At 46.6% G+C, this 27,710-nt stretch overlaps 1 protein-coding gene across 1 annotated transcript in view; it reads right to left on the bottom strand.

The window, feature by feature from the left end:
- Positions 1-6,506: 6,506 nt before the first annotated feature.
- ZFYVE16 (zinc finger FYVE-type containing 16) overlaps positions 6,507-27,710 on the bottom strand; it is a 73,724-nt gene continuing 52,520 nt past the window's right edge. Inside the window, exons 11-18 of the mRNA XM_040421490.1 lie at positions 26,441-26,523; positions 26,140-26,244; positions 24,835-24,985; positions 24,212-24,292; positions 23,203-23,365; positions 22,580-22,685; positions 16,937-17,104; positions 6,507-7,464 (exon numbers count right to left, since the gene is read on the bottom strand). Of these exons, the coding sequence (XP_040277424.1) occupies positions 7,303-7,464; positions 16,937-17,104; positions 22,580-22,685; positions 23,203-23,365; positions 24,212-24,292; positions 24,835-24,985; positions 26,140-26,244; positions 26,441-26,523 (1,019 nt within the window). The 3' untranslated portion in view covers positions 6,507-7,302. The remainder of the gene's footprint in view (positions 7,465-16,936; positions 17,105-22,579; positions 22,686-23,202; positions 23,366-24,211; positions 24,293-24,834; positions 24,986-26,139; positions 26,245-26,440; positions 26,524-27,710) is intronic.

The following is a 27,710-nucleotide window of genomic DNA, read 5'->3' as shown; positions in this document are numbered from 1 at the left end:
AACCTTTTTTTTGTGGGCAGAAATGGTCACTTCCCCTGCCCCTTAACGAGAGGGGTTTAGCACTGAGGACTCAGTGTTCTCCTGCCTGGTAGGCCCCAGAGCATGGCCACTGAAAGGCCTTGCCATGGGCTGACCAGGAATCTGCATAACAAATTGTGAGGATTCCCGGGGCCATATAGCAGAGGATGAGGGTGTTTACATAAATGAAACGGAAAGGGGTATATTGGCCAGAAGTGATAAATGGCCCTGGTCCTCAGCTGCAAGCTAGAAGTTAGGGAGGTTCAATTTGTACCCTGCCGCTCCATTTAAAGTTCATGGCACAGACAAAAGCAACCAAGCCCAGCGTTTGGACCCCCACAGATCTAGCATTTATCACCTATCAAGTGAATAAGTGATAAATGGTTCTAGCGAGAATACCACTTAAAATTATCGCCCAAATGCTCACAATTTTCAAGGTCTCGGTTTGCCTTCAGTCAGTGGGAACATTTTTGCTTACTTCTAGGCGGAAATCAGGTACAGACGTAACCGTTCTCACAGCTGAAAGTCAACTATAGTTGTTTTCAGTCCTCTGAATCTTAAGGGCTCATTCAGACGACCATATGAATGAGTCTGCATTCCGTTCCGCAACTTTGCGGAATAGGTGTGGACCCATTAATTTAAATGAAGCCGCAAAAGATGCAGACAGCACACCGTGTCCCTATCTGTTGTTCCGTTCCGCGGCCCCGCAGAAAAGATAGAGCATGTCCTATTCTTGTCTGCAATTGCAGACAAGAATAGCTATTTTGTATCATAGTGTCGGCCATTTGCAATCCGCAAAATGCTGAATGCACACGGGCCGGTATCAGGGTTTTGCGGAGATGCAATTTGCAGACTACGGTCGTCTGAATGCAGCCCAAGGGTGGATCCTATGAACAATCGTTAGGGATCATCTGGCAGTCTAATACTGCCTCCAAATGCTCATTCATCGGGCAATTATGATTATTAAGCATGCTTAAAAACCACAATGGTGTTGGCGGCAGATCACGCTGGCACACCGCTGTCCTGCATGGGAACGAGCGATGGCATAGCTATCACTCCTCCCCATGATGCGGAGGACATCGCTGCATGTAATAGCAGTGGTATCCTCTGCTAGCTATCTGACAAACGCTTTCCTCCCGACCATCGTCTGTGGCATCGGGATGTCTATTACACCCTTGAGACTCTAGAATGACATGTTACCTACACTCACACCTTGTTGTAAACTATCAGCAGCGAAGTGAAATTTGTGCTACTGACATACTTATGTCACAAAAGATTGCCTAGACTGCAAAAACTGTAGAAAACTCTGGACATGGGTTGTCCGGTTACATTGTGAGGCTTACACATTCAGGCTTAAACGGGTTGTCTGGTTTCCCATATTGATGACCTATCCTCAGGATAGGCCATCAATATCAGATCAATCTGGTACTGACGACCTATCCCGAGGATACATCATCAATATGGGAAACCAGACAACCCCAGAATATGTGGGCCTCATTATGTAAACAGGAATATTCCTTTTTACTCACAACCCGCAGAAATCTTAAAAATGGCAAGGAATTTAAGCAATGAGTAAATAAATAAAAACTGCAAAACATTAAACTTTATTATTCAAGCTGGAAACATTTTGAAGTTTTCTAGAGTACCTGAATCCAATTAACTAGTCCACACACAGTGGAGGGACCGATGACATCACTGAAACGCAAGGCACATGGTGAAGAAATACATTACATGGTCATGAATAATGACTTGAATAGTTTTTTCAAGTACGTCCACCTAGGACATAAACACTCTGTCTTTGCATGTGGTGAATCCGTGGCATTTTCCTGTACCGGAAAAGTAGGTGACAAGACCTCATCCACACACTGCAATAAAATCTGCTGCAGAAAATGCCATGCAGTGCGGATTGTAAATCCACAACAACATGTCAATTTATGCTGCAGATTTCACCCTTTTCAATGCAGGTCTAAAGCAAATTCTATTAAGGCCACCTGTAATATGCAGAGTTTGCCACGGAAATGTGGCAAAATCTGACACGGAAATCTACCCTATATATGGTCATACCCTAAAGGGGAAGCCAACAATAAATTAAAGGGGTATTCAGGACGTCTGAAGTTATCTCCTATTCACATGATAGGAGATAAATTACATCGGTGGGGGTCCTACCGCTGAGACCCCCCGCCCCCACCGATCGCGAGAATGGGAGTCCCCTGGAATGAATGGAGCGCCCAGTCAGGGATTCGCATGACCACTCCATTTATTTCTATGGGAGTTCTGGAGATAGCTGAGCACCGAACTCCCACAGAAATAAATGGAGCATGTAAGATCGCTTCGTCCATTTCAGGGGGGGCTGCAGGGGGTACAGGGCCCCGGTTCTCGTGATCGAATGGAGGTCCTAGCAGTAGGATCCCCCACTGATCTAATAGTTATCCCCTATCCTGTGGTCAAACAACCGGAATACCCCTTAAATGATTGTATACTGTAATATAGACTTTATGGGCTCCTCTCAGAAACTATTACATGATGTCTCAGCTAAGCTGTAAACAGCTCCCCCATATTAACAATCTGATGTTCAGGTTATTTTTTACATAAAAAGAAAACCCAACTTCGCTGACCTTTGTTTTCCCTGAAGGGTGAGAGCTGGTTTTAAAGGCAGTAGTCTGGTGGGATTCACTGACAAAAACCTAACGTGTATGGCGGGATCCATCATACAGGGTGACGCAACGGTCAGGGGCAATATCAGCTATATGTCAGGAGCCAAACCTGCGTTGATCAGCTGAAAGGGTTTTTGCTGATGAGACGACCGCTTTATGGCAGGTCCTCGTAAAAGCTGTCTGGGGGAAAAAACGGACTAAAAGCTGTTCCTCATGACTTTACAATAAAACACACAATCGGCTTGGCCGCGGAACCAATATATTTTTTTTTAATGGAGATGGGGAAGCAGCTATGCAATGAGGCCGTGGCATATAAACTGTACCTAACCACAAGGCTGCCAAAAAGGACAACTGGAGGGCAGATGACTAGGCGAAACCCAAATTTTGAGTTTTGCCCAGGATCTTATATTGCATGAAAACTGCACTAGACAGCAGGTGCAAACCAATCAAACATAAAGCCAACACCGGCAAAGAAATGCTACATGTTGATCACCCACTTCAGAAACGGTTTTGCATATGAATGTAGTTTTTATTAGTATTATATCATCATACATGTCTTAAATGAACTAGACACACTATGCAAGGAGAATAAATGCAATAGAAAAATATATGTGTGCCTCCTCTAAATTATTGCTTTGTGCAATTACACATATACAAAGTAAATTAAATTATTCCTTTCACGCGACAATGCCGCTATGAGGATAGAAAAGCATGGCGATGAACTTTATAGCGCTGCACAGCGTGTATTTTTACTATGGAACAGATTGAAAACATCTATACAAAGCAAACTGAAATATAAAGAATAAAATACATAAGATTAATTTAGCTTTGAAAATGACAACTCCTAAAACTTCATACAGTAAATCTACAGCCCCGGCCTGAAAAACCAACCCGGTTTACTTGGGTGGGGGAAAAACTGATCCAGCAGTGTAATTACAAGGGCAGACGTATTAATCAGGATAGCACATTTACATATTAATATATTGCACCAGGGTTGCTGTAATAGCTAATCTCGGATGCTCAGTGTCCGCACAGCACAGTTCTATTCTTTACAGCCATACCGTGTTATATTCAAGGACTAGAACCGCATACAATAGTTTTCTTACCACTCTTACAGTGATACAGGAAACCAATCTGACAGCTTAGTGTTTAGAGTGCAGTACTGAGACAGGTACAGGTGCTTAGAAAGTTATAGAGAAAAGTTTTAGTAAAAGTATTACAATGAGATATAAAATGTTCATATGTTACGGTGGCAAAGGCATCAGTCACAGCTTATGACCAGTAAACACTGGGCCAAACATTTTATCATTTTTCATTCTCTGCTAGGGTTTCTGTCACCCCACAAAACTCATTTTTTTTTTGGATAGTTAGATTCCTTATAGCGCGATATAGGAGAATATAATGCTCTTACTTACTTTCATGTGGCCGATTCTTTATAAAACGAAGTTTTAAAATATGTAAATGAGGGCTCTACCAGCAAGTAGGGCGTCTACTTGCTGGTAGCTGCTGCAGAAATCCGCCCCCTCGCCGTGTTGATTGACAGGGCCAGCCGTGATCTCCTCCTCCGGCCGGGTCAGTATTTCAAAAATCGCGCGCCTCTGGTCATTCGGCGCAGGCGCTCTGAGATGAGGAGGCTCGTCTCCTCAGCACTCCCTCAGTGCGCCTGCGCCGATGACATCACCGAAAGAGAAGACGTCATCGGCGCAGGCGCACTGAGGGAGTGCTGAGGAGACGAGCCTCCTCATCTCAGAGCGCCTGCGCCGAATGACCAGAGGCGCACGATTTTTGAAATACTGACAGGGCCGGCCGGATTTCTGCAGCAGCTACCAGCAAGTAGACGCCCTACTTGCTGGTAGAGCCCTCATTTACATATTATAAAACTTCGTTTTATAAAGAATCGGCCGCATGAAAGTAAGTAAGAGCATTATATTCTCCTATATCGCCCTATAAGGAATCTAACTATCCAAAAAAAAAAAAATGAGTTTTGTGGGGTGACAGAAACCCTTTAAATGAGCATCACCCTTTACAGCAGAGGAAGAAGATTACCCAGATTTGAGTAGTTTTTTTTTTTTTTTTTTTAAAACCATAGTGCACTATAAATCATAGTGTAAAGCAGTGCATACTAAAGGAAAACCGAGGAGACCCTGCAAAGTGTCCCTACAAAGAAAGTCAAGTTTTTGCCCTTTAAAGGGTGCTTGGCAAAAGATTTGATCCTAATGAGTGTATATGAATAGGTACACAGTGATTTTATTAAAAAATATATATCTAATTATTTAATGGGGTACTCTCATTATATAAAGCAATTGCATATCGTAACTGAATAGAGCTGTGCTTTGGGTTTCTGTGGCTGAAGTGCTGCTGGGCAGCAAAGAGGATGCAGCACTAAACTAGTGCCCCTTCATTATCAGAATCAGTGGGTGTCCCAGAGGAAAGGGCAGTCATAAAGGGCTTCATGTGCTAGTGATACATCAACACTTTGGCCCCTTTCACACGGGCGAGTTTTCCGCGCGGGTGCAATGCGTGACGTGAATGCATTGCACCCGCACTGAATCCTGACCCATTTATTTCAATGGGGCTGTGTACATGAGCGATGTTTTTCACGCATCACTTGTGCGTTGCGTCAAAAATCGCAGCATGTTCTATATTCAGTTTTTTCCACGCAACGCAGGCCCCATAGAAGTGAATAGGGCTGTGTGAAAATCGCATTTCATCCGCAAGCAAGTTCGGATGCAATGCGATTTTCACGGATAGTTGCTAAGGAGATGATAATAAATAGGGATGAGGTCCATTCACTTTATTATTTTTCATTATAACATGTTCATAATGGAAAAGAATAGCATTCTTTAATACAGAATGCTAAGTAAAATGTCCCTTGAGGGTTAAAAAATAATAAAAAAATTACTCACCTCAACCACTTGATTGCGCAGCCGTTATCGTCTTCTTTCTTCTTTTTGCAGGACCTACAAAAGGACCTGCGCTGACGTCATCGCAGGTCCTTTTGCAGGTCCTGCAAGAAGAAGAAAGAAGACGATAACGGCTGCGCGATCAAGTGGTTGAGGCGAGTAATTTTTTTTATTATTTCTTAACCCTCAAGGGACATTTTACTTAGCATTCTGTATTAAAGAATGCTATTATTTTCCATTATAAACATGTTATAATGGAAAATAATAAAATCTACAGAACACCGAACCCAAACCCGAACTTCAGTGAAGTAGTCCGGGTTCGGGTCTGGGTACCACATTCAGTTTTTCATCACGCGTGTGAAAAACGCATTAAAGCGCTTTGCACTCGCGCGGAAAAAAAAACTGAACAACGCAATCACAGACAAAACTGACTGAAATTGCATGCGCACTCGAGCAGGTTTCCCGCAGCGCATCTGGACAAAATCCGTGACGCCTGTGTGCAAGGGGCCTTTATTAAGGTAGGAATACCCTTGAGGCTTGACAATTCTGCAGCATAGTGCCACCAATGTGGATGACATGACAAGAAATCTGAAGAAAAAAAAAAAAAAAGCCTAAACTGACCTGCAGCGCGGATGTAAATTGGTAGCATGTCAATTTAAGGATATCATCCTTTGCCATGCAGAAAGAAATCTGCAGCAAAATCCACAATTTCCACTGCAGGTTTTGCTCATTTCCATAGAATAATTTGCAGGGAAAATTCCAGTAAGCCATTTGTGGCCATACGCTAAAGGGGTTACATACTGTAGAATCAGAAGAAAGGCTCTGCTTTCATTCCAGTGCCACGCTTGTCATCGGCCTGTGTTTGGTACTGTGGCTCAGCTCTGTTCACTACCAGACACAGACAAGACTGCGGCCATTTCTTTCATTTTTTTTTTTAAATACTATTTTTGTTAATCTTATAAAACCCCTATAGTTATTTTCATAGTCCTGTATGGTGCCTGTGGCAGTGTACCAAATGTACAGAAATGTAAGTATCATTGTAGGGACACTCAGAGGTAGCCACCACCTCCGCTCTACGCCCCTGGCTCCGCTCTTCGCCCCAGGCTCCTGAATTCTCCTTTACTATTGATGCCTACGATTACTTATGATGTCTTTTTTTTGTATCTTTGATAAAAGCTCCTTCACTGATGCTAGGCATAAAGGGTGTAGAATTCGCCCAGGCAGAGGTTTTCATTACAGCTCCTTCCATCAGTAAACTGCTATGTTAGTAGGTGGTACAAAATTGTGAGATTTGTATACTGTATAATTGTATTAGCTTGATACAAACACTGGTATTGTCCATGCTAACCAATCTGAGACTTGAAAAAAAAGCTTCATTCATGCCATCGGTAGACTGAAATAAGCAAGTGCACAAAGCATGCTGGAGAAAAGTCTCGGGCCCTGAAGACTACAAAGACAATGGCTTTGGAAAAAAGCTACAAATGAAGATTTTGGTTGGAAATCTCCCCTTTAGTTTGGAAAAATGAAAGTGCACTGGTTGTTCTTGTGGCACTATACGGATGGAGGGTATCGCAGAGAAATTGTTTCTAGAATGGTGATATAGTAATGAATTCTCTGTATAAAAGCACTTGATGTCCAAAATATGCTGCATGAACAAGCTGGTAAATGAACTGGTGAGAGCCCATGCCGTCAAACGACCAATGAGTAAGATGATAGATAGGCGCACACTAACTAAGGCTCTCTATCAAGAAGAAGATCAGTTCCATTACCAGAGGTAAAATGCTGGTGTCTGAGGTCCGGTTGTGGATGACTGGGATGAGGGCGCTGTCCAGGTCATTCAAGTACTGTTGGGGGAGAGGCTGACCACCTGACCCTGCACGATACTCAACCTGAAGATAAGAGCATATAAAAAGAACCATTTAACGCATATAATATAAAACAATCATATCAGGTCTCCGTTAAGTTTCTACTTACTGCTCAATATCTTACTTCATTTCAGAAAACCAAGCTGTGCGGTGTTTAGACACAAGCATAAGGGTACTTTCACACTTGCGGCAGAGGATTCCGGCAGGCAGATCCGGCAATCTGGACGCAAATGGATGCATTGCAATACCAGATCCTGAGACAAATCCTGAGTATTGGCGTCATGAATTTGAACCTGTTCACTCAGTCTTAGTGGAGTGCTGCTACTTTTTTTGTTTGCTGTATTATTGCCGGGTAGCTTGCACCTGCGATTTGTCTCAGGAGGTGCGGTTCCGTTTTTTTGTTATATGTATATTAAAGAGGACTAGGCATCCTCTTTGGAACTTAGCACTCCCCGCCCATCCCCCACCCCTTGGTGTTTTTAACCACCTCAGCCCCTATGGCTTAAACACCCTTAATGACCAGGCCACTTTTTACACTTCTGCACTACACTACTTTCACCATTTATTGCTCGGTCATGCAACTTACCACCCAAATGAATTTTACCTCCTTTTCTTCTCACTAATAGAGCTTTCATTTGGTGGTATTTCATTGCTGATGACATTTTTACTTTTTTTGTTATTAATCGAAATTTAACGATTTTTTTGCAAAAAAATGACATCTTTCACTTTCAGTTGTAAAATTTTGCAAAAAAAAACAACATCCATATATAAATTTTGCTCTAAATTTATTGTTATACATGTCTTTGATAAAAAAAAAATGTTTGGGTAAAAAAAAAAAATGGTTTGGGTAAAAGTTATAGCGTTTACAAACTATGGTACAAAAATGTGAATTTCCGCTTTTTGAAGCAGCTCTGACTTTCTGAGCACCTGTCATGTTTCCTGAGGTTCTACAATGGCCAGACAGTACAAACACCCCACAAATGACCCCATTTCGGAAAGTAGACACCCTAAGGTATTCGCTGATGGGCATAGTGAGTTCATAGAACTTTTTATTTTTTGTCACAAGTTAGCGGAAAATGATGATTTTTTTATTTTTATTTTTTTCTTACAAAGTCTCATATTCCACTAACTTGTGACAAAAAATAAAAAGTTCTATGAACTCACTATGCCCATCAGTGAATACCTTAGGGTGTCTTCTTTCCAAAATGGGGTCACTTGTGGGGTAGTTATACTGCCCTGGCATTCTAGGGGCCCAAATGTGTGGTAAGGAGTTTGAAATCAAATTCTGTAAAAAATGGCCTGTGAAATCCGAAAGGTGCTCTTTGGAATGTGGGCCCCTTTGCCCACCTAGGCTGCAAAAAAGGTGTCACACATGTGGTATCTCCGTATTCAGGAGAAGTTGGGGAATGTGTTTTGGGGTGTCATTTTACATATACCCATGCTGGGTGAGATAAATATCTTGGTCAAATGCCAACTTTGTATAAAAAAAAAAATGGGAAAAGTTGTCTTTTGCCAAGATATTTCTCTCACCCAGCATTGGTATATGTAAAATGACACCCCAAAACACATTCCCCAACTTCTCCTGAGTACGGCGATACCACATGTGTGACACTTTTTTGCAGCCTAGATGCGCTAAGGGGCCCACATTCCTTTTAGGAGGGCATTTTTAGACATTTGGATCCCAGACTTCTTCTCACGCTTTAGGGCCCCTAGAATGCCAGGGCAGTATAAATTCCCCACATGTGACCCCATTTTGGAAAGAAGACACCCCAAGGTATTCAATGAGGGGCATGGCGAGTTCATAGAAATTTTTTTTTTTTGGCACAAGTTAGCGGAAATTGATTTTATTTATTTTTTTTCTCACAAAGTCTCCCTTTCCGCTAACTTGGGACAACAATTTCAATCTTTCATGGACTCAATATGCCCCTCACGGAATACCTGGGGGTGTCTTCTTTCCGAAATGGGGTCACATGTGGTGTATTTATACTGCCCTGGCATTCTAGGGGCCCTAAAGCGTGAGAAGAAGTCTGGAATATAAATGTCTAAAAAATTTTACGCATTTGGATTCCGTGAGGGGTATGGTGAGTTCATGTGAGATTTAATTTGTTGACACAAGTTAGTGGAATATGAGACTTTGTAAGAAAAAAATAATAATTTCCGCTAACTTGGGCCAAAAAAATGTCTGAATGGAGCCTTACAGAGGGGTGATCAATGACAGGGGGGTAATCAATGACAGGGGGGTGATTAATGACAGGGGGGTAATCAATGACAGGGGGGTAATCAATGACAGGGGGGGTAATCAATGACAGGGGGGTAATCAATGACAGGGGGGGTAATCAATGACAGGGGGGGTAATCAATGACAGGGGGGTAATCAATGACAGGGGGGTAATCAATGACAGGGGGGTAATCAATGACAGGGGGGGTAATCAATGACAGGGGGGTAATCAATGACAGGGGGGTAATCAATGACAGGGGGGTAATCAATGACAGGGGGGTAATCAATGACAGGGGGGTAATCAATGACAGGGGGGTAATCAATGACAGGGGGGTAATCAATGACAGGGGGGTAATCAATGACAGGGGGGTAATCAATGACAGGGGGGTAATCAATGACAGGGGGGTAATCAATGACAGGGGGGTAATCAATGACAGGGGGGTAATCAATGACAGGGGGGGGGGGTGATCAGGGAGTCTATATGGGGTGATCAGGGTGAATAAGGGGTTAATAAGTGACAGGGGGGGGGGGGGGTGTAGTGTAGTGGTGCTTGGTGCAACATATTACTGAGCTACCTGTGTCCTCTGGTGGTTGATCCAAACAAAGGGGACCACCAGAGGACCAGGTAGCAGGTATATTAGACGCTGTTATCAAAACAGCGTCTAATATACCTGTTAGGGGTTAAAAAATTCACATCTCCAGCCTGCCAGCGAACGATCGCCGCTGGCAGGCTGGAGATCCACTCGCTTACCTTCCGATCCTGTGAGCGCGCGGTCACAGGAAATCTCGCGTCTCGCGAGATGACGCGTAGATGCGTGACTGTGCGCAGGGCTGCCACATCCGGAACGCGAATCTGCGTTAGGCGGTCCGGAGGTGGTTAATCAGAGTAACAATGGAGCTGGACCCTCCGTGTAAGAGTAGGTCCCACCTGAGAATAGGCTACCTTGTCGTCTGTTAGGTGGGCTCGACATATTTTTGATCAATAATATGCGCTAAGAGCTTCTTTAGTAAGTATTGGCGTCATGTATTTGACCCTGTTCACACATTCACCTGTTCACTCAGTCTTAGTGGAGTGCTGCTGCTTTTTTTGTTTGCTGTATTATTGCCAGGTAGCTTGCACCTGCGATTTGTCTCAGGAGGTGCGGTTCCGTTTTTTGGTTATAATAACGAGATTTTTGTATAACTTACCAGTAAAATCTCTTTCTCGCTCTTTCCTTGGGGGACACAGAAGACCTTGGGTATAGCTCATCTCCATAGGAGGCGTGACACTAAGTGAAAGCTGTTAAGCCCCTCCTCCACAGCTATACCCTCAGCCTGGAGAGAAAGGCAGCCAGTTGCGTGTCCAAGCAGTGAGAAAGGCAAAGTCCAACAAGGAACCAACAAGCCAACTACCCAACGGGTAACACAAACTCGGAAACCGTGTAGAGAAAAACAACGAATGGGTGGGTGCTGTGTCCCCCAAGGAAAGAGCGAGAAAGAGATTTTACTGGTAAGTTATACAAAAATCTCGTTTTCTCGCCCAGTTTCCTTGGGGGACACAGAAGACCTTGGGACGTTCAAAAGCAGTCCAAAAGGGGAGGGACCACAGCTCCAAGGCGAAGCACCCGAAGGCATCAAGGAACCGCCGCCTGCAGACCCAGGCGGACCAAGGCAGCATACGCCGAAGCCAGAGTATGCACCCTGTAGAATTCTGTAAAGCGTGCAAGGAAGACCTGTGGCCGCCTTGCTCAAATGCATGGCCGAAGCCCAAAGCCTCCAGCCCAGGAGGCACCGACCGCTCTGGTGAAATGAACGGTGACAGTAAAGGCAGAATCCTGCCCTCGGTGCGGTAACCTCAGCAATAGCCAATCTGATAAAGCGGAGGAAAACCACCCTGGAGTCCGTCAACTCTAAGCGCGGACCTCCAGGAAACCCAAGAGACCGAACGTCGACAAGAGTCGGAGATCTCCAAGTAAAAACTGCAAGGCCCAAACAACGTCCAAATTGGTGAAGTGTTGAAGCGAAAGGCAAACACCACCTTCAGAAGGAAGGAACGGGATGTAGAACAGCCCTGTCCTGGGAAAAGACAGAAGGCTCAGAACAAAAAGGGGGCCATTCAGGCACCCGTCAGAGACACGACTGATACAGAAACACAACCGTACAGGACAGGAGGGTAGAGAGAACTTCTGTAACGGCTCCAAGGACAAGATTGGAGCGCCGAGAACTCAGTATGTAGTTCCCAGGGCGGTACCGAAGGACAGTACAGAGGAACCAAAGAGCCATTTCGAGTAAGAAGGTCTTGACAGGCCCAGAGGGCCGGGGAACGCTGGAAGAGGAAGAACAGCGCTGACACTGATACCTCAAGTAAAGGAATCCCAGTCCCAGGTCCAGGCCGGACTGGAAAAAAGACAGAACCATGGGGAGAGAAAAGTCAGAGTGGGGAATGCACAGCTTCCCACAGAACCCCAGATAAAAAAACCATAAATCTTACGACAGATCCTGGACGAAATACAGCCAGGAGCGGGCAGTAGCGAAACCGCTGGAGTCGCCTGGCAAGCGGGCGAAAAACCAAATGTGATCAGGCGCAGACCAGTAACACGGGCAGAAGTTGACAAACTGGTCCCGTCGGCCCCCGAGCAACGTTGTCCCGTATCCACCCGAGTGGGGGAGCAGAAGGACAGACGGAAAGGAACCAAAAGGGTCCGCCCAGCATCCGCCAGATGCCAGGACAAGACAGGCTATAGTCCATGCTGATGTAGCCATGTTCTACAGTCCCGGTGTAGGAGATCAAAGGATAATCTGGACCGAAAGGTAGTCCCCCCAAGTTACCGAGAAGGTAAGTCTACAGCAGGACCATTGTCTTAGAATGGACCACACACTCTGCACTCAGCGGGAGGACAGAACGCGGTAGACTCGATAAATCGGCACAGCTAATACAGCCAGTGTGAACAAGGGAGACAGTACGAGGCCAAAAGGAACACCGGAACCATCCACATGAACAACCATGCTCTCCCCAGAGGGGAGGACAGTGAAGGAACAACCTCTGAAGTCTGGCGGGACAGAAGCCACATCAGAGTGATCTGTACCGAGCGGCGGCCAAACAGAGCCGGCAAGATAAGGTAGTCGAGACAAAGGCCGGCATAACACCCTCCAACCGAACGGAGGAGTGGGCAACAGGGAAGCCATAGGACAGCTCAAAAGCAGAACCCTGCTACACTGTGAGATGCCCGGTTCACCGCCTCGCAGAAGGAGAATACCCTGAAGAACCCAAGGCGGAGGTCCTCCGGACCTGGGTAATCGAGCACCCAAGAGAATTTGGGTGACCTTCCCGAGAAAAGCGGCCCGCACCTGGTAGCAGATCAGACTGTAGCGTAGAGGCGCCAAGAGGAAGGACTCATACCACACTACATCCGAAGAGGAGGAAATTGCAGCAGGCAAGGGAACCGCAGTCCTGCCAGAGCCAACGAAGAATTCAAGGGGCGATCCAGACAACCGCACTCTCGACCATGTGACCACTAGCGCAGGGAAGCAATACCGCGGAAGGACGAATGGGCACGCATCTAGGAACCACGAACATTCCCTGGGATGAAGGGCCAACTAAATGAATGAGTACCACCCAGCTCCGTGCAGCAGAGAGCAAGTAGAGCCCGTCCGGGTCAGGTGGACAGAATGAACTCCTTAGAGACGAGTGCAAGGTTTGTGGCAAGCATCGTATCCCAAGAAAACAAAAGTATGCCGCAGGAAGTAGATGAGACATACGTACGAGCAGCCCGTAAGCAGTGAGAAGGCCAACCCACCTACAGGAGGAGAAGGCATACACGGCCCAAACAACGCACAAGAACGTCCGCTCACTGCAAAAGGTTAATTTAGCGAGAAAGGGGGGGCTCGCCACAGAGTGCCACAGCATGTACGGAATTGCAAAGTGCAACCTGAAAGGGAGTTATGCATAAGCCTAGTATAGCATGCGATGGAACGCAAGCAGTCCGCCCCGAAAAGGGGGGAAATTGTATCTGGCAAACTGCAGTCGGCAAGAGTGCAAAGGCCGGTCCCAAAAGGGAGTGATGCCTAAGGCCGTACCTACTTCAGAGAAGCAGGACATACCCTATAATCCAGCAGGAACGCAGAAGGTCCACCTAGTGAAAGGGGAACATGCACAGGGGTATCCATGCATTAAGTGAATGTGCAATAATACACCAACACTGAACTTAGCGAGAGTGCAACTACTCTGCCAATGAAGGGGGACATGTACAAGTCCAGCACAGCCATACAAGGACAGCCGTGAATCTCATGAGCGTGCCAAATTCTGCTCATGGGATGAGGGGTGGTCACGCACAAGGCCAGCACCGTATCCAATGGAAGCGCAAGCATTCCACCCATATTAGAGGGCCATTCTCATGGGCAGCAATGTATCCGGTGAGAGTGTAGCATGCCGCCCAGAAAAAAGGGGGGTAAAGCACATGGCCAGCATCTCATCCAGGGAGAGTGCGAGCACACCGCCATGCATGGGAGTCATACACATGGCCAGCAACGTACTGGCGAAAGACAAACACAGTCAGTAAGAATGTGTGCATGTTGCCTGAGGAAGGAAGGCATGCCCCTGGCTGGCAGCGAATCCAGCAAGAGTGCGTACACCGCCCACGGAAGAGGGGTCATGCATATGGCCGACAGCGGATCCAGCGAGAGTGCAAGCACCCTGCCATGTATGGGGTACATGCACATGGCCAGCAACGTACCTGCGAGGAAACAACCACAGACAGAGGGATGTATGTATGCTGCCTGAGGGAAGGAGGCATACCCAAGGCCGGCAGGAATCTAATGAGACTGTAGCATACCACCTATGAAATGGCCGGCAGCGAAACCAGTGAGAGTGCAGCATAGTAACATAGTACATAAGTGCATCATAGCACATCAGTGAGAGTGCAGCATTCCGCCTATGGAAGGGGGTCGTGCACATAGCCAGTACCGTATCCGGTGAGAGTGCAGTATTCCGCCTAAAAAGGGGGGTCATGCACCTGATCGGCAACAGATCCAGTGAGAGTGCTGCGTTCCGCCCAGGAAGGGAGTCACACACACATGGCTGGCTCACGCACATGGCCGGCAGCGAATCCAGTGAGTGCTGCGTTCCGCCGATGGAAGGGGGTCACGCACATGGCCGGCAGCAAATCCAGAGAGAGTGCAGCGTTCCGCTTATGGAAGGGAGTCGTGCACATGGCCAGCACCGTATCCGGTGAAGGTGCAGTATTCCGCCTAAGAAGGGGGTCATGCACATGGCCAGCCGGCAGCCAGGGAGAGTGCAGTATCCCGCCTAGAAGGGGGGGGGGATGCACATGGCAGGCACCATAACTGGAGAGAAGATGAATGCTGCCTACGGAAGGGCCGCATGCACTTGGCCAGCGCCGTATCCTGGAAGATGCAAGAAAACCGCCTAAAAGGGGAAAATGCCCTAGCAGCGACGCAGGCTGGGAGCGCAACACCATGCCGCCTGTGGAAAGAGGTCATGCAGACATGCAGTACTACTGATGAGGCTGCAGCGTCCTGCGCAGTCCAATAGAAATCAGTGATCTATTATTATTTATTTTATTATTATAATTATTATTATTTTTTTTATTTTATATATATATTTAAAACACAGCCTCTCCAAGGCTAAAGGGGAGCCACCATATATGGGCACCTGAGAAAAAAAGGGGGGGCCAACTATACAGACCCATTTGAGAGCCGGCCTGTACCCAAAGGGTTAACAGGGATCCGGCCTGGAGGGCGGCGTGCGATCCCCTGGGGGCGGAGGAACCTCCAGGCGGGAAGAATTCGCGCCTGGAGAGGTTCCCGCCCCCTCCACCAGAGACCGGAATATTGCGGCCTAGTAGGCCGCGAAGCCGGGGGCTAAATTTGCGGCGCCCGGCCCGTTATACCGCCGGGACCTGAGGCGGAATGGCGCTTTAAACCGGCCGCGGGAGCCCACCCCGCGGGCCGGTCGGAATTGCGGCCCAGCAGGCCGCGAAGCCTAGGACCAAATTTGCTGAGCCCTGGCGACCGGCACCGATGGTCGGACGGGGCCTGCTGGGGCATAGTCAAGCCCAATGCCGGCCGCGGGAGCCCACCCCGCCGGCCGGAAGAGACAGGGACCCGAAAAGGCGGTTTGCCGGCCGCGGGAGCCCACCCCGCCGGCCGGAAGAGACAGGGACCCGGAATGGCGGTTTGCCGGCCGCGGGGGCCCACCCCGCCGGCCGGAAGAGACAGGGACCCGCGGTTTGCCGGCCGGCTCGGCCGCACCGGAATATTAGTGCTGTCCGGAGGCGAGGCCTTACTCCACTGCAGCGTCCTGCACTCTCCGGTAAGGCCCAATGTGATCAGGCGAGATGGGGGGGGACCCAAAGACGGGGTGCCCGTGAGGAGAAGGCAGGCGACGGCTGACAGCCACTAGCTGCATGTACTATGAGGGCCAGGAAAAAAGGGGGGGGGGGGGGGAGGCAGGGAGCAGATTGCCGCTCTGCGGCACCCCAGGAGCCAGCCTAGGTCCAGCAGGGGACTAGAGGCCCAGTATGGGGGGTCAGGCACGCAGGAGACCATTGGGTGGGGGGTGGGGGACGTAGGGCTGGAGAAGCCACTCTCTTACCACAGCCGTCTTCACCCTCGGTCCATTCCAGCAGGGTCGCCCCTTCAGCTACTGGCACCGTAGTGGCAGGACGCTGGAAGAGGGACTTGGCGTGCGGGCGACCCTTGCGCTGGCGGGATGTAGGGGAGCTGGGCTGCCCTGATCCACCTTGCCTTCTGTGGGGGAGGCAGCAGTGCGGATGACCGGCACTGGCGCAGCTCAACCCCGGGAGAACAGAGAGGTCTAGTGCGACTCTGTTATCCCTGATGATCTGGAACAAAAAGAAATAAAAAAGTAAAAATCTAAAATTTAAACAAGGAGAAACCAGCCCTGCAGAGCAGGGAGTGTCTTGCCTCCTTGGACACTAAGCAAAAAACTGGCTGCCTTTCTCTCCAGGCTGAGGGTATAGCTGTGGAGGAGGGGCTTAACAGCTTTCACTTAGTGTCACGCCTCCTATGGAGATGAGCTATACCCAAGGTCTTCTGTGTCCCCCAAGGAAACTGGGCGAGAAATATATATATATATATATATATATATATATATATATATATATATATATATATATATATATATATATATATATATATATATATATTTATTACATATATTACACACACATACACATACATACATACACATACAGTGTGTATCACTAAAAAAAAATCAGTGAATAACTAAAAGAATATATCAAGGGATAAGAGCTATTACCATGTCAATATCCATGGAGACTCGTAGCCCGATCTTATTCATTCCACTGTTCTTTAAAGTCTTCAGATGTGGACAGAGAGCAGCTCCACATGCGGTCGCTATTTCTTTAGCAAACTGAAGATGAGCCATTGCACTGACTGGTTCACGGTCTCTTAGCAGATAAAACACCTAAAACACAGATATTAGAACATGAGAATTACAGGTGACGTATTAAATGGACTAAGGTTTGCTTCATATTAATGCTTTGCATGAGTGTATAAAGACGGCCAGTCATCGTCACAATGCAGCAGCTCAAACGTACCATCCTTTTATATAATGTCTCCCATTCACAATACATAACTAAAATAACTAGTGGGCCTATGGCAACAGGAGATATTACATGATCACATTCAAATGTATGGAAAACTGGACCCAATATGTGCCTCACTCTCCAGCTAATAATTGGGGCCATCCTAATGACATTCATATGATGTAGAAATTTTAACAGGGTGTGCAATAACAGGAAGGAAACTTTAGATAGATAGTTGGCCAACTATTGCCCGTGACTCCACACTGCACTTGTATGCGCGAGTATGGATCTGTTATGAAGGGAAGAAAATAATCGGCTGCCAGCAAGTATCAAATTCAACAAGCCCCCATGCAGCGTTTTTTGTCTGGCCGAATCCCGGTCTATTTGCCTGTTCTCTGTTGGATCCCTTTATAGTTATAGGCAATACTGGATCCTGAGAGAGCAGGTAGGCAGGCTGTTCTTTGCCAGAACAGCTTGCAGGAGACCTATAGCATTGATGTGACGTGTAATATTATATATATATATATATATATATATATATATATATATATATATATATATATATATCTATCTATCTATCTATCTCTTATTCTATATCTTTCAACCCAAGCGCTGCTGTCAGACGGCCCCATGTAAAAGTGCAAGCAATCACCCGACAAATGATCACAACACCAACTTTTTGTAACACAACAGATTGTTTTTAACTATTGAACTACTGCTGCAGTCCAAATAAATGCATTCAGTTGAATGCAATCTTGTAGACCGCAGCTGTCATTCAACAGTGGAAATCAATGTGTCGTGCTACAAAAAGTCGCAGTGTAGCCCAGACCTAAAATCATGGTTTGTCAGCAGCACAACGCCATGTACAAACACCGAGGTGCTGCTAACAATGAATCAGATCATTCCTAATCATAGCCCTGTGCATCAGCCCATATAAATGGACCATTAGAGTCCCCTTACAATTGGCGATGCCAGACCTGTAACAAACAGCAGATGACAATATACAAGTTTTTTTAAAGTGCTTGGGTCGATGCAAAATGAATGAGAGCGTACAATGATCATTCATTCCCATTGACAATGCATATCGTCAGCAGAACATCCCATGTTTACACGGGGAGATTTTAGGTGCCGCACAAAAGATGTTTTTAACTGAAAAACAAGTGTGTTTGGAGGGTAATAAGGGGCACCTTTACATGGGCCAATTATCGGGAGTAAGTGATCATACAAAAAGGAGATTTTTGTATAACTTACCAGTAAAATCTCTTTCTCGCTCTTCATTGGGGGACACAGGAACCGTGGGTATAGCTATGTCCTCTAGGAGGCGTTGACACTAGTAAAAGCTGTTAGCTCCTCCCCTGGCACCTATACCCCCTCCAGCCTGGAGAGAGAGCTTCAGTTTGTGTAGAAGCAGTAGGAGAAGCAAGCCAACCAAGAAAAAAACATGGAACATCAATCATGCCGAAAACCCAACAGGGTTCTAACCAGCAACAGCCACAACTGTGGTCCAATACTGGGTGGGTGTTGTGTCCCCCAATGAAGAGCGAGAAAGAGATTTTACTGGTAAGTTATACAAAATCTCCTTTTCTCACCCATATTCATTCCAAAAGCAGTCCACGGGGAGGGAAAACCACAGACCCATGGAAGCAAGCGTCCCTGCTGGCATCTAAGAAACTGCCGCCTGCAAGACTATTGCGGCCCAAGCAGCGTCCGCCGATGCATAAGTATGCACCTGGTAAATTTTTGTGAATGTGTGTAAAGAGGACCAGTAGCCGCGTTACACAACTGCGCAGCCGAAGCACGATTCCTCAGAGCCCAAGAAGCGCCCACCGCTCAGTGGAGCGAGCCGTGACAACTAAGGGCGGAACCCTGCTGCGGGTGCGGAATGTACAGTATTTGCAGACCGAATCCATCAATTGTCACCTTGGAGGCCGCCAATCTCCAGCGTGGACCCTCCGGATGACAAAAAAAAGGAGGCTGCCAATAATGATCAGAGCCCTGACCACGTCAATGACGTAACTACCTTCCTAGGGAGTAAAGGAGAGGGACAGTGAAGGAAGGACAACTTCTTCATAGATGTGGAAGACACAGACCACCTTCGGGAGAAAGAAGGAATGGGCCGGAGAACCGCCTTATCCTTGTGAAGACCCAGGAAGGGTTCTCTGCAAGACAGCACCACCAACTCGGAAACCCGTCTGATGGATGTGATAGCCACAAGAAAAAAAACTACCTTTTAGGGCAGGAGCCGGAGAGAGATCTCCCCAAGGGCACAAGGGAGAAGACTGGAACACTGGGAGAACTATATACAGATCCCAAGGCGGTAAAGGATGGTACGGAGGAACCGTATGTGCCACTCCCTGAAGGAAGGTTTCCATGGCCACCAGAAGACGTTGGAGGCTGCCCCAAGATAGAAGCACCAACACCTGACCCATCAAAGAACTAAGGGCTAAACGAAGGTCCAACCCTGATTATAGAAAGGATAGGATCGTGGGGAGAGAACAAAACGGAGTGAGGGAATGTCCCGGCTTTCACAAAAGCCCAGGAGGACCGCCAGGTCCTATAACAGATCCTGGGAGGTGCAGGCTTCCTGGTCTGAATCACAGTGCGGATGACGTCCGCCGAAAACCCTCTCCACATCAGAATTGCGGATTCAATAGCCACGCTGTCAACCAAGACACTAAGGCTGATGTAAGACCGGACCCTGTGAAAGAAGGTCGTCGCTGAGTGGCAGTGACCAAGGAACGTCTCCTAGAAGGAGAACGAGGTCGGCGAACCACGCGTGACAGAGCCAATCCGGAGCTACTAGTATTTGTTGGAATGTCCTCCTCTGATCCTCCGTAGAACCCTGGTAGGAGAAAAAACACGTAAGGAGGAAGAAGTCCCGCCAACGAGATATCAGGGCGTCCATGCCTTATGCTTCCGGAACTCCTGCTCGGGAGAGAAAGGTGGGGAGCTTCCGTGATGATACCGTTAGCACACCCAGAGCAATGGAAGGAGTCCCTGTAGAGGGAGGGATGTGGAGGGCGCCACCGCCCACCAGTTGGGACCGGAGCGTGTCTGGAATGGAAGGCCACCAAATGAATACCCCGTGCAAATGCAGATGAGGGAAGGTAGTAACGTAGGAACTACCAAGGCATGCGGGGTGTCTATGAACCATGAGCCAGAGGAGGAAAAAGACAGGAGAAGAATAAGCTAGGTCAGAGACCGGCGCTATACAGAAGTAGCCAAGGATTAAGTGGCTGCGCAAAGAACTCCGCCTGAGGAGGAAGCCAGGCAAGGGGAGTCACACTGTGTTGCTAGTCCCATACTCCAGCAGAGGAGGGGGCCACCCGCAAGGCCACCAAACTCAGTGCTAGAAGAGTCCATCACCTGACGAAGCGCTGAGCAGTAAGAACCCAAGTATGTAGTGGTAAGGCAATACCGCTCCCACAGGAGCAGCCAGCGTTCGGCTCGTCAGCGCAAAACTGAGGGGGAGGCCTTGAGACTATCCGTAGAAGCCACGTACCGTACTGCCCCAGGTTAAGTAGAGCAACCTTAAAAAAAAAAAAAAAAACTCTACTTTGAAGGGCGCTGGACAGGAGCAACTGCCAAGCTAGCGCCAGGGTAGGACCCCTACCTGAGGGGACGTCCCACTGCAGCGACCACTAACTCGAGCATTAGCGAAGGGCTGCACCTGTGGAGGAGAACAAGCTATAGGCGCTAAACCAGAGTGCCAGCATAACCACTCCCCAGAGAAGGAGGAGTGGTGATAGAGAATATAGAGTCAGTGAACACTTGACTCGCTGGAACGTACTCACCATATATGTGAAATGGTGTACGCACAACGTATTGATGCGGACAATATCATGACCGACTGGAACAATGGAGGCCCGTGGAGATGGGTGTCTCTAGGACACAAGTGATGCTAGTAAACCCCCTGAGAAGTAGAGGATGTCATAATCATGCTCAAAACCAGCACCAAGAAGAGCAATAAGGGATAGCCCCCGTGTCCACTGGCGGCACCTATATAGCACTAGAGTAAGAGCGCCGGGCACTGTCAAGTACCGACTGTTGCCGCGCCCTCTCATAAAATAAGCGAAGGCACCTAGAGCCGTGGCGCAGTTGAATTGCAGTATCTGAAGATGTTCAGTTATTCCCCCGCTAGTGGATCACTTGTGAAGGGGAAAAATGCAAACAGGAAGCACAGTGATGTGCAACACTCCGCCTATGGAAGGATAGCGCGACAGACGGGACCGTATCCAATGGTACAATGGTGGTACAATTACCATACCTATGGAAGGAGGAATGCGTACGGCAAGTACGTAAGCCAGTGGTAGGGAAAACACCCCACCTATGAAGGGGGGTAAATGCCCACGGCATGAGCTAGTGCATATGGCAAGTCCTGTACCCCGTGGGAGTGCAATAGCACCTAAGTAAGGGGGTAATGCATACAGCACACCTTGTAACTGGTGAGAATGTCATCGCGCCACCTATGGAAGGGGCTAATGAATGCGACAGGTACTGAACCCAGTGGAGATGCAATTCCGCCACCTACAGAAGGGGGAATGGTCCAGCATTGAAACCAGCGTTATTGTACCTAGTCCACCTATGGCAGGGGACCCCTGTTGAATCTATTGCCACCAAGAGGGAGGGTAGGAGGGAGAAGACTAAACAACCCAAGAGGGTTAATCCATCAGAATGGACCTACTTACCTAGTCCCGTGTACTCACCTCATCTTCATCCTCTTCTCCTGCCACCATTTTCACCCTTCCTCTTGTTCCAGCAGGGTCACCCCTTCAGCTACTGGCACCGTAGTGGCAGGAAGCTGGAAGAGGGACTTAGACGGGTGACCCCTTGGCTGGCGGGATGCAGGGGAGCGAGGCTGCCGTGGTCCACTCGTCTTCTTGTGGGGGGAGGAGGCAGCGTGGCGGACCAACGCTGGCGTGCTCCCCCCGGGAGAACAGGGAGGCGAGGCGTCCACCGTTTCCCACCTGAAAGAGGAGAAAAAAAATAAACTAAAATAAAAAATCTTCAGGAGATCCCTGCAGAGCAGGGAGGTCTTGCCTCCTATTGACACTAGAAAAAACTGGAGCTTTCTCTCCAGGCTGGAGGGGGTATAGCTGCCAGGGGAGGAGCTAACAGCTTTATCTAGTGTCAACGCCTCCTAGAGGACATCGCTATACCCACGGTTCCTGTGTCCCCCAATGAATATGGCCGAGAAAGTTACTTCTCATTAAGTCATCTGATTCTTGGCCCCTGTAAAAGGGCCCTTATGCACCAAGGAGCTACAAAAGAACAATGTACTCATGTATTCAATAGCATGACTCCAGGAAAGTATGTGATTCACAGCTTTTAAGATCCAGTGGTCAGACACTTACCTCTGTGCATTTCACAGCCTTATCATGCGCTTCAAAATCAGTATCTTGACAAATCCTTTCGCTAGGAATTCCTTCCATGGATTGTCCATCAATGGGGCTTATGATCCTACAAATCAAAGAAAGAAACAAATGTATGACAGTTGTTAGTATACATAGGTATATAGGTAGTAGTAGCCTCCCGATTAACAGCTTTTCCTGTATAAGGCCTCATGCGTATGACCGTAGTTCCAGTGTGGATTGAATGCGGACCTATTCACTTCAATGGGCCCGCAAAATATGTGGACAGCATATCGTGTGCTGTCCGCATCCGTATGTCCGTTCCTTGGTCACACAAAAAAGATAGAATGTCCTATTCTTTTCAGGGTTTTTTTCTGACCGCAAAATGTATATGGTCATGAGCACGAGCCTTAATTTGTATCGTGCAAAACTTGTTATCCAGTCTGCATCTCCCTCTCTGTCCTCATATACAATAAAAGGGGCAATCTGCCATAATTCTGCATACAAATACATATGTCCTGTGTGATATGAATAATAAAGACAAAAGCCCAAACTACCAATTGTGTATCAGAGCTGGTAATTCAGAAATTATGATTCATTTGTCTTTTCACACTTTTTGCTTTTACCCTTTATTTTTAGTGTCTACAGTCTCCACCCAACGAATGGTCACTTCTTCAGACAAGTCTCCTGAATCTATTCTTCCACATGTTATCCTGAAGTCCTTTTTGTCTCGCAGGGCTTGCCGCAGAGCTTCCATCATCTCTTGTGTTATCTGTACCATCACTCCATCTGATAAAAAAACATAAAATAATTACTGTGAATCAGGGATGACAACACTGTTAAAGGGGTTTATCCAATGAAGCGTTCGACACCTGCTGCCGATGGTGTAGCGCCATACATGTATGGCAGATTACAGAAACCCAGCGCTTTACATATACGAAGAACCCATCGAAGTCAGGGATGCCAAACCTGCGACCCTCCAGATTTTACAAACCTACAACTCCTAGTATGCTTGGACAACTACAGCTATTAGGGTATGCCGGGAGTTGTAGTTTTGTAACAGCTGGAGGGCCGCAGGTTGGGCATCTCTGTTCTAAGTGATTAAGGCCTCTTGCACACGAACGTGTGCGCCCCGTGGCAATGCTGCGGCCCGCAATGCACGAACACCAACCGAGGGGCAGCCACAGCGGATCGCAGACTTATTCACTTTAATGGGTCTGTGAAACGGCCGTTCCGCAAAAAGATAGGACATGTTCTATATTTTTGCGGAACGGAAGTACGGGACGAAACGAGTGCTTCCGTGGGGCTTCTGTTCCACACCATTCCACATCTCCGTATTTGCGGACCCATTGAAGTGAATGGGTCCGCATCCGTGATGCGGAATGCACACTAAACGGTGCCCGTGTATTGCGTAAATACGGACGCAATACGGCCACGGAGCGCACATGTTCGTGTGAAAGCGGCCTAAACCTGAGAGATTGGATTAAAGAATTATAGTAAAAGTTCTACCAATGAAAAAAAAATAAAAATAGAGAAAGTCAGTGGGCCGTGGAACGCAGGCACTGAAGTGTCAAGGGATTAGGAGGTAATTTTATCACTAAAAGATGCCATTTACAGGTATAAATGTACACATACCTTCTACTATGCTAGACTTAGCAAGGAATCCAGATGATGTTTTCAGGGCTCCATTGAAGACAACAAAACTTGCTCCAGTAACTAAAAAACAATGTTAAAAAATAAAAATTATATTATATTATATTATAATATATATATATATATATATAATAAATAATCTTAGACCGACCTGTAAGGCCTAAACTCAAGTATTTTAAACTATATGAACCGTTCACCAATTAAAGTATCATTGACCAACAGCTCAGAGAAACCATCACAAGAAAAGATGCCTACAAAATTATTATGATCTCAAGATAATGACAATGATCTGTTCCTCATGTATCATTTATTGCACACGTGAACATTTTTCTGGAAGTGTGTCATGAGTAAGAATGGTGACCCAGATTCTACTTGACGTGATTATCCTGTAGCCACAACGTACAACACTTCACTGAACGGGCGGAGAAGCAAATTTATACTAAACATCCAAATCTTATTCATATACGTGATCAAATACTGGCCACAATACTGTACACAAAATAATAGCTCACACAGACAAATCCATTCACTGTCCGGTATAACGTGGACTACAAGAGACGTAAACAGCATTTATGATATTTCCAGTAAAAGCAACAGAGGCTCACCTTTTCTAGGCTGTCCGGCAGCACTGTTGGCTTGCGTCTGATAGATTCCATCACTATTCTGCACACAAACCAGATGGGAGTCCGCCTCCAAACTGAAGCTAGCGCCGATGCTTATGACGTGTTCATTGCATGAATGAATTACTTTAAGAATCTTTTAAACAAAAAAAAGTTTTTTTTTTTTTTTATTTAGACAAAATAGATCTTCAATATCAGAATCATCACTGGGAACAAAGCCAGAAGCACGGCTTCGTTCAAAGTGTGGTGGCCATGCTGGGTTACTGTAGCTCAGCTAACATTCACTGTGCTTCTGGCTCAGTGGAAAGTGTTAAAGGGGTTCTACAGTTTGTTTTAACTGATGATCTATCCTCTGGATAGATCATCAGCACCTGATCGGCAGGGGTCCGACACCCGGGACCCCTGCCGATCAGCATATTTGAGAAGGCAGTGGCGTTCCAGCAGCACCGCGGCCTACTCACTGTTTACCGCTAGTATCAACTGGCCTGGGCGGGGCTAGTATCAACTGGCCTGGGCGGAGCTAGTATCAACTGGCCTGGGCAAGTTGACACTAGTCGTGACGTCACTGGGCCAGCGGTAAACAGTGAGAAGGCCGCGGCACTCCTGGAGCGCCGCTGCGTTCTCAAATAGCTGATTGGTGGGGGTCCTGGGTGTCGGACCCCCGCCGGTCAGATGCTGATGATCTATTATAGATCATCAGTTAAAACAAACTGCAGAACCCCTTTAATTCTGCTGACTGCAGGTGACAGCAGCTTAGTCGGGTTGCCACAGCCCCACCAATACCAGTATCTGGTCAGTGGTGGTTCAACCGCCTCCTTGCAGCTTTCCCCAGGCCAGTGACGTCATGTTCATCAGTCACATGGCCTAGGCGCAGCTCACATCCATTCAAATGAATGTGGTTGACATGTGATACCGAGCACAGCCGCAATCCAATTTCAAGGCGATGTGGAAGAGGCACACAACGGAGTGCGGGGGCCTCTTCAAACATCCGATCGGAGGGGATGTTGGGAGGCGAATCCCCACCTATCAGATACTGATGACCTATCCTGAGACCCCTTTAACAGGCAACCAAAAAAAGTTAAAATCCGCTCCATATACGGTATGCAAGAATAAAACACTGATGAGATTTTAGTCTCTAGATGTATATACTGTATACACCCCACTTTTGCCTTGCTAAATCTCCCCCAGTATGATAGGTTACAAGTGATGATAATAAAAAGATACAGAACCAGTGAGCTAATGCATATAGACGTAGGAACAAGGATAATGCAACTTGTGCATCTTGCTCACCTCATTATGTCGCTTTGAAGGGATGTTTATGCAGCTTTTGCCCATCTCCATGTGAATTACCAAACCCTCTACATGTGGAATGGTGTACTGATAATTTCTAAGGTCCTGGGGGAAAAAAAACAAAAAATAAAAAAACACCACAGACGTGTGAGATGCTCTTATTAAATCACTTTTGCAGCACACATGCATATAAAGTGAAACTTTGGCCAAATGCTAATTATATCATTTTTGCCTAGTTTTTTTTGGTTGGAGTTTCAATTGAAACCTCTTTGCGATAAAAACATCCAGAATAAATACTTACAGTCAATAAGTTGATTATAGTGTGTCCAATCTCTCCAAATACAGATTTGCGATGTCTGCGGCTTGTTACAGGAGATGGATATACTTAAGGAATTAAACAGAATAAGGTTATTAAACATAGACATAGTCAGGATAACTAAAGTGCTGTTCCAATTTAGGTCACGGCTGGATGGTCCATAGCTGACAAAGACCAAAAGCTGCCTGACAACTCAGAGCCTCTGAAATACAAATCACGTTGACTTTAATAAGTGCCAGGAGTTTATATAAAGACATTTTTCGAATTCCGTTCCAGTGTTTCATAAAAAATGTAATAACCAATTTTAAATGGCTTTTTTTTTTTTTCTTTTTTTTTTTATCTCCGAATTCCGTGGAACAGACGTGTTCTAGCATAGTGTTGGCCAGCAGTCTAAGTTAACCCCCTGGCACAGTAAAGAATTTAAACTTTTCCCTTCCCATCTCCTAGGAGCCATAACTTTGTACTTTTCCTTTAACATAGCTGTATGAGGGCGCCTTGTTGGCAGGACAAGTTTACTTTTTAAAGACACCATTTTATTTACGTCATGTACTGGAAAATGGGGGGAAAAAAACCTTTAGGGGGTGAAATAAAAAAAAAAAAAGCTATTCCATCATATCGTTTTTGAGTTGCCTTTTTATGGTTTTCGCTATGCACTGAAACGGACATGTTTTAGTGGGTGGGTCAGTACGATTACAGGGATACCAAATTTATTTATTTTTTGCTGTGTTTTACAACTTTAAAAAAAATATGTAAAATTTTGGGGGAGAAATTTTGCTTGTGTCACCATATTCTGACACCCATAAATGCAATGACTTTTGTTGTGGTGGGTGACCTTTAGTTTTATTGGTAACATTTTGGGGTACATACGACTGATAACTTTTTTTTATTAATTTTTTGTTGGGGGGGGGGGGGGTGAAGCGATGAAAATCCAGTGATTCAGCCATTTTGATATTTTTTTCTGGGACTCTGTTCGCTGTGCAGGATAAATACTTTTATATTTTAACAGGTCAGACATTTTCAGACCAGGCGAGCCATTAAAGGGCATCTGTCATCAGGTTTGTACCTATGAAACGGACTGACCTTTTGCATGTGCATGTGAGGAAAAAAGGAGATTTTTGTATTTACTTACCAGTAAAATCTCTTTCTCGCTCTTCATTGGGGACACAGGAACCGTGGGTATAGCTATGTCCTCTAGGAGGCGTTGACACTAGTAAAAGCTGTTAGCTCCTCCCCAGCTATACCCCCTCCAGCCTGG

The sequence above is a fragment of the Bufo bufo genome, chromosome 2, assembly GCF_905171765.1.
Source record: "Bufo bufo chromosome 2, aBufBuf1.1, whole genome shotgun sequence".
NCBI classification, from domain to species: domain Eukaryota; kingdom Metazoa; phylum Chordata; class Amphibia; order Anura; family Bufonidae; genus Bufo; species Bufo bufo.
This window is presented reverse-complemented; position numbering and strand designations above follow the sequence as displayed.